General features: G+C 41.8%; 1 protein-coding gene across 1 annotated transcript; it reads right to left on the bottom strand.

The window, feature by feature from the left end:
• Nucleotides 1-1,016: 1,016 nt before the first annotated feature.
• LOC142777353 (Na(+)/citrate cotransporter-like) lies at nucleotides 1,017-8,971 on the bottom strand. Its single transcript, XM_075881675.1, has 3 exons — nucleotides 8,817-8,971; nucleotides 4,640-4,777; nucleotides 1,017-1,232 (listed from the first exon to the last, which is right to left on the bottom strand). Exons 1-3 carry the CDS (start codon nucleotides 8,877-8,879, stop codon nucleotides 1,026-1,028), a joined length of 408 nt encoding a protein of 135 aa, XP_075737790.1. The 5' UTR covers nucleotides 8,880-8,971; the 3' UTR covers nucleotides 1,017-1,025.
• Nucleotides 8,972-13,623: the final 4,652 nt, after the last annotated feature.

Raw genomic sequence — 13,623 nt, forward strand, 5'->3', positions numbered from 1 at the left:
CGACAGCATCCGTGCTCAACAATTTTCTCGTCTTGGCGCGAACAAGAAACGCGGCGCGGTTGTCTGCTCAGGGAGCGGAACGTGCGGCGCGGAAAGTGCCCGTTGCGTCGCTCGAGGCTGCAGACAGCTACGAACAACGTGTTCTCGCTTCTCCCCCTTTTTTTTCTCTCCCCAAAGAACACAATGGCTGTTGCCGTTACTTCTCTGGTGCGTCGAGACAGGCCAGTGAGCGTGCGGCTCGCAGCTTCCGCATCAGTTGCGCCGAAATCAGTGAAGTGGGAGACCGCGCCGTTTCTGGGTCAAATAGACCGCGCGAGCGGTGCTGTGTTTATGCTGCCACTTCCGCGCGGAACCACTTGAGCGTAGCAAGGGCGCAGTTGACAAGAAAGCCGCGCAGTGATCCCCTCCTCTCATGCACCCTGATTGTTTAATACTTTCCCAATGTGAAAGGAAAAGGCTCAGCTCTGTCCTCCTTGTGTCACTTTCGAAGCTGTATCGACGTGAAACTGTGATGGCCGTAGGGTGAACGGAAGCAAAACAATGGCGCCGGTCGACCAAGTTACAGGCTTCCCCACGGCTTACGGCTGTCTATAAAACGAACATTTTCACATATCTGAGCACATTTCATCAGCGGATGCACAAAGGCAATTCAAACGGTCTTGATAAGTTGTTGCTGTCGCGTTACAAATACAGTCGATTCCCCCTCTGTTTAAAATAAAAAACAAAAAATGGAAGGCTCATCTTCAATCGAAAATTGAGTTTTTCGTGGGGAAATGGGAATTTCTAGCTTGTCCGATACGTTAAGAAGACTTTAAAACTGACACTACTTAGTAGCATATGAGTGGAGATCAATTCACTTCCAGTTACAAAAATAGCTAAATAGACCCGAAAGTCGTTGATACGGGCGATTCAGTACGTTTGAAGTCACGAAAAACGTGATTAACTTATGCCCATCTACAATATTGCCAGGCCAGATTTTTATTTTTCTGCCAGTAAGAAAATAAATCCAGCGAGATATAGCGCAATCAGAGAAGAGGTGCGCCGAAATGCTCCTGGTAAGGCATCATCCGAGACTCTCTCGAGCTCACGAACCAGTCGCCGGAAGCGTTCAGGTGGTGCGTTAGCATCCAGGCTGGCAGCGCTGACCAGTTATATGCCTGATGGCCCAAAGTGTCCACGCTTATCATGGTGCTGGTGACAATCAACGCCTTCATCAGGGCGCCGTAGAGCAGCTGCAGAAATACAAACACATCTGCAAATTCACATGCTTACTCATTTCTTTCATAGTCTGTGACTCTAATTGTAGCTCGTGAGGTTGAGATGGCACGTCCAACTGGTAGGCTCCTCAATACGGGGTGAAGTTTCCGCAAGCATCAGGGCTGTGCCTGAGCCATGAAAATGATGTGTGCCTTTCAATGCCTTGGGATTAGCCTACTGGGTTTTCTCTCTAATATATCAGTTCTCGCGTAAGTATTCCCACACAATGTTTTCTTAAAGAAACGTTTAGCTCAAAATTGCTTTAAAAATAGTGAAATAACGATGCAGTCAGTGTAGGCGATATTTTTTAAAATATTTTTTCGATGACAAGAAGGGCCCCTACATGAGGATACATGGAGCATTGCACTGAGTTGCAACGGGCTACGTTAATATATATAAAAGAGGGACGTAAAAAGACTGGGAAGAGCGCCGACAACAGGCTGTAATTGCTTGAAAAGCAATGTCCCCACCGTTCAGCACAAAACATCTTGTCCACAGTAAAGGTTTACTACGCATTTGAACCTCTTTATATACAATTAAAAACACGCTTTCAGAAGCAATTTGTCTCTTCAGTGTATTTACGTTACGTGGATCTACGTTCGAAAAGCGCCTCTTAAGCGGTATTGTTTTTTTCGTACGCATAGAATATTCAGCAAATCCTGATGTTCGACATATCAGCAAGGACGGTAAAGCAAACTCAAACATCACTTACTAGTGAGAACCATTCTTGTAGACGTTCCTCTAAAACAGGAACGAATGCTTGTTCCTCGTTACAGCCCCATTTTGGAACGTGTTCCCGTTACAGGTTCCTCTAATGTGAAATGAACTCATTAAAGTTACATTTTAAAAATTGGAACGTACCGTTACACTGAAGTTACTGTTGATTTTTTAATAAGGATACAGTGTCACATAACCTGATACGAATAAAAGTGAGAAACTTGAAGCTTGAACTTGATTCATGTCCAATTCATACATATAATGTATGAATTGGACATGAATTGAAATAAACGTTTCAAGACGCGTTTTGTGGGGGCACTTTTCAAGTCGGTCTTTAGAAGGGTAGTCAGGATACTGCACTTCAGATATTCAAATGAAAATCTACACCCATGCACCAATATAACTAAATTTCTTGCACAGGAAAGTGCACCGAAAGGAACAGTAGTTAGGAACTTAATGAGTGGTTATTCAATATTTCAGCGAGTAGAAAGTAATGTCCAGAATATATAGTAGCTTCTTCTTGGAGTCTCCTTTTCTTAATAAGCCATCATATTTCGGTGTACTTTTCTGTCTTTCAATTTGCTCTCCTTCTCTTTCTGCAGTACTCTTGTCTTTTTTCTTTCTTCTCTGTCTTTATTTCCATCCGCTTTCTCTTTCCTCTCTCTCTCTCTCTGTATCGCTTTATACTCATTCTGCCCTGCTCCTCGCCCTCACAATTCCGTTACTATCTACTTGCTGCACCATACTATACAAAGCTATGCTATTTTCTGCTAGCGTGCATGCATGTTGTAGAGAAACAATTAGCCAATAATTTCCTCAACGCCCCACTTCATTAGTATGGTTAACTCTGCTAAGAGATATATGCGAGAAAATGGAAAGCCTGCCAGAGTGGCATTTGCATTGATTAGATGCTTATCCTTACAGCCTTTGTATAGTGTATCACCGCAAAGCTTCGTTACTCGGTACATTCGCCCCAGAGAAAACTGTTCATTTTCATTGTGATGTGTTCGTTGTATATTATGATACGAGCTAAATGAATTTATCCGTTTTTTGTCTGTATATAACTGCTTCAAAGTGTCATGCTTCTATGGTGAATAAATACCATTAAAAAAAAAAGCCTAAGAGATGAATGGCCGAGTGGTCGAGTGGTTACAATCCCCACCTTCGAATCGAGGATAAGTGGTTTCGGATCCCGCCTGAAGCAGAATTTTTTTTTCAGCAAGAATTTTTTTAGCATATATATATATATATATATATATATATATATATATATATATATATATATATATATATATATATGCTTTCACTCCCTCTGTTTACGTGTTTTTCCTCCAATCAGGGTTTTTGCGTCTCACACTGGACAAATCAGTGGACATGCTCTGGGAGAAAACCAGAAGGGGAGGAGGATGATGGAGTGCGTGCTGGTTCGTAAGGATAATATATTTTTTTTTTTTTGCTACGGTAGACGACAAAGCTCGATCGTAGCAGCTCTGCTGTAAAGAGTCAACTACCCCTTCCGGCACGAGGTCGGTCATGGCGTCACACGCTTTGCTGCTCGTAAAGCGGGCGCCTTGTAGTGTAAACCAGGATGCAGCATAGTGAGGCGACAGGCGAGCGGTACATTTTTGTGCCTGACGCCGTCGGTTATCTGCCATGTCCTGCAGGATGTGTTGCGTGCGTGAGTGCACCTGCTGAATACCATGGAACGTTCATAAAGAAGACGCCATTCTCTTTTGCCTTTCCATCGTAAACATAACGAGTTACCGTAGCACTTTTACTGACCCTGAATGTAACGGTGGCGTTGCTCTGTTCCTGCCAAAAGGAACTGGTTCCAGGAACGTCGCTCTCTACAACACTATCTGTAAACTCAGCCTGTCATTTCGTATATAAATATCAAGAGGTGAGGGTACATGCTCAGATAGATTTTTATTACTGAACGTTGTTTCTATTAATATTATTATTATTATTATTATTATTATTATCAAAAAGACACTACAAATATTAACAACGTAAAAGCTGTATATTGACAGCTCAATTAGCCCCACCAACCGTAACATGTTTGTAAATTCATTCACAGGCTTCAAAAATGACGTGTTCAGTTTCCAGTCTCCTTTTACACTCTGTTATGGTGAATTTTGAGATGATTTTCTTGCGATCATGGGTCTAGTTTTTCCGATACAAAATCACGCTGTCTTTTCAACCCCTCACTTGCCGATAGGAAAATATCGACGCTCGCTGACTTCAAAAAGCAATATTCCTAAGCGCAGCTATTACGAGCAAACCCAACGTGTTCAACATTCAGTACTTTATGCTTAAGGTTACAGGCATTGGCACTCCCATAACTTTAGGACCTATCAAAAGGATAATTTGCTTGCACACCTGCGACAGTATATCACTGCGCAGTTGCATTGAGGTAGTTTTAAAAAAAGATGGCGTAAGACACAATTAACATAATGTAATCTCGCTTTTATGTAAAAAATACAACGAAAAAAACAATTTGTGAAAATCTGGTCAGAATGAAAAATCATTTTTTGTATATGTATGAAGTATAGAAAGCACAAGGTTAGGTCATTGCAGGGCGAAATAATTAGCTTTCAGTAGAGATTATGAAAAAGATTGGAGCAACAAAATGTCACGAATGACCGCACGAAGCGTCTCAACTAACCATGGACAGCGGTCCGATGTCTGTCAGATCACTCAGCAAAGCGAGAGTGACGCGCGCTGTCGGAAACACCAACGAAGTGGAAGCAGCCACGGTGATTGGCAGTGCGTAGTACAGGGGGTTGCAGGGCCTCACCAAGGCCTGCAAACGTCCTTTAGTTACATTCAAAGAACAGATAAAAAAAGAACGTGCAGCACAGTCAGCCGGTGCCATGTTGATCAGTAAAGCTGTCCGCGAGACGTTGTTGACAATGAAAGAAAAGCAAGCACTAGTCTTAATACAAAAATTGAGAGGAACGGCAGTTTACGAACCACGAAGAACTTCCTTGCAAAAAAATTTACCGGTCATATTATTGCCACTTGACAACACTTGACTGAAATGCTCTGTGTCGACAAAATATTTGGTATTTGGATTCGCAAGAAAAAGATCCATACTCTCTCATAGAACAGCTGGCCGAACTGACGCAGTTGGCGCTGCTTTGGAGGCGATACTCTCAACACGCGTGCGTTATAAATATGGATAAAGATAGCATTCATAACCGCCTGTCTGCTGTCAATACAGAGCTCAGTCATGATTAGACAAAATATTTTTCACAGACGACAGCCCGTAGATCAGTCCGCCTCTGTGCTACAGCAATCACGCTGCTTGGCTGCCCGGCTGCCCGGCCGAAAGTCAGGGGTTTTATCACGACGGCCAAATGCTACAGGCCGGTGTATTGTGTGATGTAAGGGCCCGTTAGAGAGGAACAGATAGTCAAATTTTCCGCGGCCCTACAGGACGGCGTCCCTCAGAATCACACTGTTGTTTTGGAAGTGGAAATCCACATATTATTCTAATTATTATTATTTGAATAGCGCTATATGTCTTCCTCAACTTGAGTATGCATCTATGATCTGAAATGGCAGAGGTAAATTTTGCAGTGACTTGATTTAATGAGTTCAGAAAATACTCGTACGAATTCACAAATAAAATTTTGCTAGATATGACTCTCGATCTTGTCCTAACACTACCATGTTATTTTCATTGCCACCACTTCACTGCCGAGGAAATTGCGTTGAACTCTTATGTCTTTACAAACTAGTTTATCGTATGATTTTCTGCCTTTTACTTCTCAGATGTATAAATTTTCGTATACCGCGTAAGTTGATCAGAAATAATAGACCATTTCATGTACCTCCTGAGTTCTTTCAGCACTCTACAGCTAATAAAATACAAATTCTTTGTTACTTTCACTTTCATGATCTTGATGTTTTTCACTGTAGACTGTCATTGTTTTTATTTCAGATTTTAACTGTTTTACCACAGTTTCGCACAATGTGCAGATTATTCGCTTTTCCGAAGCCTCGCGCATAGTTGTGTATATTCCCTTTTATTTTTCACACCCATTTCATGATTCTCATCTCGTCTCTTTATCTTTCCAATTTTGCGCTATTTTCTTTTTCTCTGTGCGTTTTTGCTTTTTTCTTTGATCTATTCTTGTAAAGAGTGTATTGCACTGTATATCTTTATTGATTTATTTTTTCATGTGCTAGCCGTTAGATCAAGTAATAATAAACTAAGAATAATATATTAATAAAAGTACATTATTATTATTATTATTATTATTATTATTATTATTATTATTATTATTATTATTATTATTATTATTATTATTATTATTATTATTATTATTATTATTATTATTTCTCTCAACCACGGAAGCAGCATTAAAATGCGGCGCTTCGCCCGTGTTCTGAGCGATTTCACCAAACTCTAAAGAACAAGACGTACTCAATGTTTCCGCGACCCCCAACTATGGCGTGCATCAACTATACCGGAATTTTGGAACATATATCCCAAGATAATATAATATAACCCACATGAAAATTACTAAATGTTGAACGGACGTCAGCGTCCCAGCCATAACATCGAGTGGGCGATGCCCAAACGCTCGAATGATTCTATCCTGACGAGTCTCTGTTCGGTTATTGAAACCTGTCCTCTGATATTGCCACATCACCTTTCATTCAAGGGCCTTTATGTAGAATCCAAGAACTTCACTCGAATGACAAGTATAAGAGTCAAACTTGTCTGCGCAGGATCAAAAGGGTTCGCATTCTTGTTAGCGTCTCTATATCTTTGGGGAGAAGTGCGAAGATATAGCGTGCCGTTAGTATTTGCTCCTATCGATGTGGTAAAATAAACCATGCAGCTGCCCCACTTTGTTTCTTATCTAAAGAGACAGACATTTCGAAAGCATCGGTAGAGCATAGGACGCATTTTCCAAAAGTTATACGTTCGGGCCCTACCAGCGGCAAATTGTCCCATCTTGATTGAATAGCGCACACGAGACGAGAACGAAGGAAAAAAAATACAGACAGGTGCTGAAACGCAACTAACAAGTCATCGCTTGCCTGTGTTCTTTTCCTTCGTCCTCGTCTCGTGTGCTTTGTTCAACCAAAATGAACGCATACCAACTCGCTCAAGTTTCCATTTTTAGGCAAATTGTGTTTTTGTCCACCCAATCTTAACAGATTTGTATCACGTTTAGCACATTAAATTTGAAGACTCCAAATAATGCACCTATACCTTTCTTGGCTTCATTCTTTGTTAGTTTAATTACGTTGTACATTACAAAATAAAATGAGCCTTCGGTCAATTATTCGTTCTTCGTTAATTCACAGCAAGGGTCTCGTTCAGGCAGGCTCGATGGCTTCGAGTATTAGGTGAGGGATTATGGATCAGCTGCCAGCTCGTAATAAGATCACGCACCATGTGACGCCACCTGAAAAAAGGGTGCTCCGCACTCCCCGTCACGACTGCAAGCAGTGCCGGCTAACACTTCCAGTTTTAAAGGCACATATACACCATATATAGTGGACGAAAGGACAACCACCTTCCTATACATGTAGCTCAATTGGTAGGGCATGGCAAGCGTCGTCTGCAAGTTGTAGATTCACTCCCTACTGGTGGGAGTAGTCTTTTTTCTCCTTCAATTTCGCTACAGTTGCACCACAATTGCCACATTTCAGCTTGTGCTGTACGAAAAATAACGCCCATATATTATCGTTGGTTCCATTGCCAGTTGGTTTCATTGGACAGAGTACGCAAGAAAAAAGATGAACGCTTCATCAATCCCTCGACTTTTTACGCATGTGGTTAAAAATTGTTCAACAAATATTCCAAGTGCTATTGCTTTTTTTTACGGGTGCAGATAAAAATGCCGAGCTGTAGAAGATCACTGTCGCATTAAGCTAAAAAAAAAAAGAACCCGGGAGTTTTCTGCAGTTTTCAGATTGCTTACGAATCTGCCTCTACGCAACAACTGTCTCTCTGAGTGCTACAGGGTGTCGGAAACTGAGCAATTTCTAATGCAAAGATCTTGTACATCTGTGAAAAAACCATGCAATAGGGTTCAGTAAGATTTCCGATGGTTGACTGTGAAATTAAATTAACAATACTTTTGTTATACTATCATTTGGTCGTGAATTTTTCTCCGTGATCATAAGTCAGTGTTACGTAATGACTTGATACACAGTTTTCATTAAAGAATCATCAAAAGGGTGCACAGCACAAAAGGTTTTTTTTTGTTTATGGGTGCGATGAATTTAGATATCTGACGTGGCAGAGCAATGCTGCGTGGCTTTTTAACGACAGCAATTAGCGGATGTGAAGCAAACAAATGTGCAACTCTCATAACACATTTTGTATGTAACACTGCTTAAAACAAGTCGAGCGGTCGTCACTGTTGCAAAAACGTGACACAAAGTGACCCAAACTTGCAGAATGCGTCTTCATCTCCTCAACTCTGTCTTGTAAAAATCAGAATCTAACTGACGAAAAACAACTTCTCTGTTCGACTTGTTCACTACGACAAATCCAGGTATTTTTTTAGAAAAAAAAGCACGTTCTCTTTGCGTAAACTGCTTCGCGACGCTCTTTTAATGAAATAAAGTTTTTCTCTTGACACAGTTTCGCCCGCCTCTGTTGTGAAGCGAGCAACCCAATAGATATTTAGATATTACGACTCACACAAGCCGGTTGAGTATGCTCAAATCAACGGCCGTCCTTTCATGTGAACAGAGAAAAGGATCGTATTTATGTAGGTCCGAAATGCCCATATAAAGTCTTAGGGATGTGGAAAGTAGCTTTAATATCCCTTCCAGAATATTACCAGAACTAGGCATAACACCGCACTCACGGCTTCAGTCGCCACGGGCAACAGGATTCGCACGGTGTTGCGGCTGCTGAGCAGTTCAGTCATGATGGCGGCACAAATAGTGAGACTTGCTTGTGACAGTATTTTGCTGTGAGCTTGAAGACCTATCAGATGGTCCCTTAACCAAGTAGCGAACCTGCTACTCTGGTGTGAAAAAAAGAGCGAGAGACATAAGACAACAAGTAATCAATTGTCGGCTGTTTTGTCAGACACTGTCCAGCCCTTGCGTGTAACTATTCAAGAATGTTAACCATGTCCAGAAAGACGGAAAGGCCTGGAAATGATGTTGCAAGCTCTAGTTGTAGACCGCTGAACGAACGAAACTAATGATACCTCCTATACGTGCACATTTGTGCATCAAAGGGAGAATGGCATTTTAGATTAACCTGCGTTCCTTTTGTAAACGCAAAAGCTGTAGAAGTCTGCACCAACAGGCTTGAACAAGACTGCTATAGCATACAGAGCGTTATGGGTTGAACTCACAATCTAGTCTGTAAGTACTGTGACTAACTGGCCTGTTGTATCCCCTAATAGTAAGGGCAATTCTATCACCGTGTAAATGCTCTTGAAAACATCAAAGCTCTAGTGTCTATGCGCAAGTAAAAAAATCTATTCAATAAGACCTATTACCTGCACGATGAAAGAAAGCGTGAAGCTGCTCCCATAGGTTATGACAGCTCCCCAGGGTATCCGTTCTACGACTAATCGGACTCCCGCCGCGCGTGTCTCACCGCACCAGCTCCAAGGAAGCGAGAACAGGGCCACGACGACGATAAAGTCCATTTCTAGATTCTCGTAGCTTCTGCGAATCACCAAAAGCAGTGGCAAAGCCACGTAAATTGAATAAGCGAGCATATATAGCATGCGTCGTACACCTAAAGACTGTCACGACGGCTTTTCATGTATTCGTGAGAGAAAAAAATGGCATTAGTTTTATACACCACGCTTTTGATGATGTTAGCTGTCTAATAAACAATATATTTGCCAGGTTAGAAAACTCTCGTCTAAAGGGAGCCATGTTGGCCGACGTGGGTTTGAAGTAAGCACAATGCAAGGGTATTTCAGGGGTGTGTGAATACTCGGACATTCTAATACGAATTGTACAATATATTTAGAAATAAATCAATTTGCGATTCAAATATCTACTATTTGATTTATCCAAAATAGCCACCGCTCGTTAGTTCAATTACTACAATGGTTTCACGACGCCACAGCTCGAAGATTTTCAAACTAAATTCTTGTTATGATAGTAAGATAGGTCATCAGCTAAAATAAGCAATTAATACTGTCCACAGTAAACAAGCTATTGTATAGGAACATACAAAACTGCACCAGGTTCCTCACTCCTCCTTCCTAAAGAAAACAATAGCACATAAAAACAGCCGTACCAGTGGTTGCATTCAACAACGTAAATTTGTTTTGGGTGCAAAATTTTTAAATAAAGAGCTTTGCTGTGAAAACGAACTTTCTGCCATTGAGTTGCATATTTGGCTTTTATTTACTAATTCTACTGGGTGTTCTATTCAAAAGCTACAATTTGTTTTTTTTTCAACCACTGAAGCGCAGCGTCTGACACCTTCAGTGGTGACTAAAGAAATGGTCCCACTCGTGCATGCGCAAATGTTTTTAGAACGCGCAGTCACCGGCCGCCGGGCTCATGACGTCGGTCAGAAATGTGCGCCCATTGGTGCGGACTTGTGTGCATCCGAATTTGAGAAACAAACGCCATGGATCTGTAGAGTTGTACCCAACCACAGTTATTTCAAGCCTTGCCACAAATAAAAAACAGATATTGTAATACGATCACACCAGTGAACTGAGTAGTGACAAATTCACTAAGTAAATGCAGCGAAGAAGGCAGCCATAGTACTGAAACTCGTGTTTAAAACTGGCCTTTCACTGAACTCTACTAATTATTTTGGAAAATTACCTTATCAGTTCAATTTCATTCCCACAGGTAGTCTATTATGTAGTGCCTCGTAGGAGCCCGTAAGAGAATATGGGAGAGAGCCCCTTCTTTAGTTTCTATGTACACATGCGTGATGACAAGCCTCCGTGATTTAGACAGATTCTCGCTTCAAGTCAACACTTTATAAAATTCTTAGGAGCACCGATTATGTGCCCGATGGAACTTTATGCCCTCATACCTATACGTCACAACTCTTACTAGATCCGAGTGAGCCTATGACAGACAGCTAGTGCCATGGTGTATTCTGAGCACAACCCCGTAATCACCACATTCAAAGAAAGAAAAACGCCCATAAAAGGAGCAGACCTCCACAAATTTGCGGGCCGAAGGCCGCTCGAACTCGTGCCTTGCCCATCTTAGCTGCCCCAAAACAGCATAAACAAAATATTTTGTTGCTGGAAATAAACGTTTGAACAATACAAGGCCATTTTCTACATGTGATCCTCAAGCAGTGATCTCGGTCTTGGCAGTACTCTAATTCAATGAAGCCATTTGGGATTATCCTCTGAATAAGCTTAGATGAAACATTCTGCCACAGGGGGTGTCGCCGGAGCCGACGTTTCCACAACGTTGGTTATACGCGGATAATACACTCGAAACCGCAGAGGAGCAGAATGGGAGTAAGTGCTGCATTTCATCCTTGAAAGCAACAGTTAGTCCATGGAGAGATTAACTGCAAGACGAGAGTGCCGTGTGCAGTAACTATTTGCTTACGCGCATGCTGACCATTCCTTCGAAATGTGCAAACAGAGAGAGGAATTGTTAGACCATACGGAGCAGCGATTACTCCCGCGGAACCCTCCGGCGCAGACGTAGCCTCGAAGGAATGGTCAGCATGCGTGTAAACAAATAGTTACCTAAAGAAATGAGTTGTTAACAGTTTGAATTAGTGCATATTGTCATGAGAACTACGGCAACTACGTAAGGAGCAAAATAGTATTCTTCATATAGCATAAACATAACCAAATGTGTAAGCCCCCATCCTCAGGCAAATAATAAAAATATGTTCGAGCTGAAGCTGTAATAATGCGCGGCGTGATTTTCTCGTCAAGGTAACCCTCGTTGCTGTAGCGGTGTGTTGTGGATGTGTTATCGTTATGCAGTTGTAATTGCTGTCTCTTGTGCTGCACTGAATCAATTCTGCGCTGTAGGAAACGTGATCCGATACTGGAATGAAGTGCTACGCTATGGAAATGCCACGCGCCGACTGAAATGTCGCCTGAAAGGTGAGTGTGAACAAGACTGCCATCACTCCGCGAGGTTTACCTGTGTGCTGTTGATATGTACCAAGCACCGTTTCTTCAACAGTGACGTTCTTCACGAAGAAAACCCGCATGGTCGGTGAGCTCGCGCTACACAGCGTTGCGAGGGCTGCCCCGTCTGCTATAGAATTACAAGCGTGCATGAGCCATCGAAACGTGGCAGTCATTAGCTGTAGCAAGTAAAGCTGTTCATAAATTGTTTTGCTTTCAGTGCAGCTAAATAAGCATTGTTCACCAGAGATTTCCGTACTCTTAAAAAAGTCACTTATACTCCACACAATGCCATTTTTTACAAGGTAAACAACTAATTTAAGAAGGTCAGCTGTTAACATGACATGTATACCTCTACTTGACACCGCTAACACAGGCAATCGGCGACAACGTCGGCGATTTCACTCGTTTGTAGCGATGCTAGGTATGGTTCAGTTTTAAACCTCTAAAATGAGGTGTAAGCTTCATTATAAATAAGTGGGCCCACGCACGTATCGCAGTGAAAGATTGAACTGTTAAACTCAAGAGTGGGCTTTTTGATCTTCATAACACGTTTTTAACTGTTTCATTGCATTATGACAGGTTCTGTGAAAAAGCAGTTCTCATCAAACTTTCATGCGATTGGACGTAACTACAAGTGCATGAACAGTTCTGTCTGAAATAATGAATGCTTCTGCAATTATTATTCAGGAATCCGATGAATGAAAGCGTTGCGGCTTCCGGGGAAAGTCAATATCTTGCAGCTACCAACACGTTCTCAGCAGCTGTCGATGGGGTGGTTGCACTTTGTGAAGCCGGCTGGACAGCATCCAATACAATGAAGCATTGTTTCTTTTATTGTCTTTCATAGAGTATAAATTTTGTATTAATAAAGGGTGCTGAATTGACGTGTGTGCATGATGGGGCAGATTTGACATGAGTCGCTGAATAAACTTGGCTGTTTCTTCAAACGTTCTTATTTTTTTGTCACTAAACAGACATTTCCGCTGAACAACATTACCAACCACGCTCTGTACTCTCTGAAGCGAGCAAGCTTAAGTTGGCACAGTGACGGCAACAAATACGGGAACACGTAATTATATACATGCTCATCAAGCATAAAAATGCGCCCGAACCACACGCGCAGAAATACCCATTTAACGCATTTCACATTTTCACAAATGTGTTCAACGAATGGTTGCTTGCCAAACACTGAAGGCTTAAGACCAACAAGGAATCTTTTATGGTTTGAGGAACATGGCAGAACGCGCAGCGTCAAGACGGTACCTACATATGCCCCGGTAATTTTCACTCTGTTATGAGCTGTGGTGTGGTATAGTGGTTAGTGTACGCGACTGCTGATCCACTGGTCATGAGATCGAATCCTGTGGGTTTGGCGTTAATGTTCTGTAGTTTATTTCTGAATTTACTTCTTGCGTATTGATTGTATATGTCATCAAATGCATTAATCAACATCCAAGTTCTCGGTAATTCAGCCAGACATTGTAATAAATGGATTTTTTTAGAAGAAGCAACTGATGGGTCAAACAGCTGGTTCCTACGCTGTCAGTTCCTCCCTTACAGGGGT

Source organism: Rhipicephalus microplus, chromosome X, assembly GCF_043290135.1.
Source record: "Rhipicephalus microplus isolate Deutch F79 chromosome X, USDA_Rmic, whole genome shotgun sequence".
Taxonomy (NCBI): domain Eukaryota; kingdom Metazoa; phylum Arthropoda; class Arachnida; order Ixodida; family Ixodidae; genus Rhipicephalus; species Rhipicephalus microplus.

Excerpts from the sequence above, each read along its gene's own strand:
- LOC142777353 (XM_075881675.1), bottom strand. The coding sequence starts at position 8,879 with ATGACTGAACTGCTCAGCAGCCGCAACACCGTGCGAATCCTGTTGCCC. Across the intron at positions 4,778-8,816 it reads TGCCCGTGGCGACTGAAGCC|GCCTTGGTGAGGCCCTGCAA; the intron begins GTGAGTGCGGTG and ends GGACGTTTGCAG. Across the intron at positions 1,233-4,639 it reads ACATCGGACCGCTGTCCATG|CTGCTCTACGGCGCCCTGAT; the intron begins GTTAGTTGAGAC and ends GTATTTCTGCAG.